The following is a 1,328-nucleotide window of genomic DNA, read 5'->3' as shown; positions in this document are numbered from 1 at the left end:
AATCATCTGTAATTAGTGCGAACTAATCGTATAGAAATAAAATTATTATTTCTCGAAAAAGAAATTGAGCATCTATTGCTCATGATTAATTGTGCTAAACTCAACTATTGCAGTCTACATTAATTTTTAGATATAATAGACATGATAATTATATCTTTTTTTAAGAAAAATAATATCTTGCCATGATACTTTTAATTGCCAATATCTGGAGTACTTAATTTTAGTAGTTTAGAGGGTCCCTTTGCTTTCCTGTTGTTAAGGCTGTGTTGCTTTCAAGTTGAATTATCAACCACCACAATGAATTTTAATACCAAATATGAATTATCTAAACGTAGGCTAGCAATTTAGTTCACTTTTCTTAATGCATTATAAAACAAGTGCTAGTAATATTTCTAATCTTAAATAAGCAATTGAAAAGGTTTGTACACTTTCAGGATGAGTAATTAACAAATGTTAATAGAAAACTCTAACGGGTATACTGATCCTCATTCATGGATATATAACAGACAATAATATAAAAACATACCGAAAGTTACGATTATGCTGATAGATTGGCAGATTCAGAAAAGAAAGATAAGAGAAGAGAAAAGTTATATAGATAAGCCTTGGCATTTTTGACACAAAATTAATTAAGCCTTCTTCTTTGTCCTCTCATAGACTCTTAATTCACTAGTAAACCTCACAAACACCTCCTCTTCGCATGGAACTTGAATACCGCCTATCGCATGGTCCAAACCGAACTCTTCTTCCGCCCTATCGAGCAAGCTCTGCAACAAAGGATGTCCCAAATACGATATCGGGATCACAAAGCGTTTCTTTGTCTCGCCTACGTAAACCGGGAAGTGGCCTTTAGGGACATCCTTCATCAACGCAGTCTGTTTCCTACTCAAAGATCGTTGAACCATCTGCAGTATTGCATGTCGATTGATTCCTATGACACGGATACCCATGGATATCTCTCTTCAACTAAAAGAGTACTATAAAGCGAGTGATGTGAAAAGTGTAGCTAAATTGTGAGATGTTTTAGATACTTATCAGCAGAATGCATTTATATACCTCTCATGTAAGGAGAGTTGCATGACTTTCCAATTTAGCAACAGAGCACACGGTTTTGCTATACAAGTGCATAGACAAGTGCATCCTCCTATAATAAACTATACTGAGAAAGACTTAAGTGACGTATATTACTTTTCTTTTATCAAAGTTCTACTTCATCAGTTCTTGATCAACGAGGAAAAAACTATTCATTTCGTCTGGGAAGAGATATATATGGTCTCTTTCTGGGCACATGGCATGCTTTATTGAGTGCAAGACCGAGACAGACATTG

General features: G+C 34.7%; 1 protein-coding gene across 1 annotated transcript; it reads right to left on the bottom strand.

Moving 5' to 3' along the window:
• Window positions 1-629: 629 nt before the first annotated feature.
• Window positions 630-950, bottom strand: LOC140788477 (auxin-induced protein X15-like). The gene has a single exon (XM_073137732.1). The coding sequence runs from the start codon at window positions 948-950 to the stop codon at window positions 630-632; it is 321 nt and encodes a 106-aa protein (XP_072993833.1).
• Between the last annotated feature and the right edge of the window lie 378 nt (window positions 951-1,328).

The sequence above is a fragment of the Typha latifolia genome, chromosome 5 (assembly GCF_019914945.1).
Source record: "Typha latifolia isolate L0001 chromosome 5, TyphaL0001v2, whole genome shotgun sequence".
NCBI classification, from domain to species: Eukaryota; Viridiplantae; Streptophyta; class Magnoliopsida; order Poales; family Typhaceae; genus Typha; species Typha latifolia.
Note: the sequence above shows the minus strand (reverse complement) of the source record. Positions and strands in the feature narration are given on the sequence as shown.

Coding starts and splice junctions, on each gene's coding strand:
- LOC140788477 (XM_073137732.1), bottom strand. CDS start 950: ATGGGTATCCGTGTCATAGGAATCAATCGACATGCAATACTGCAGATG.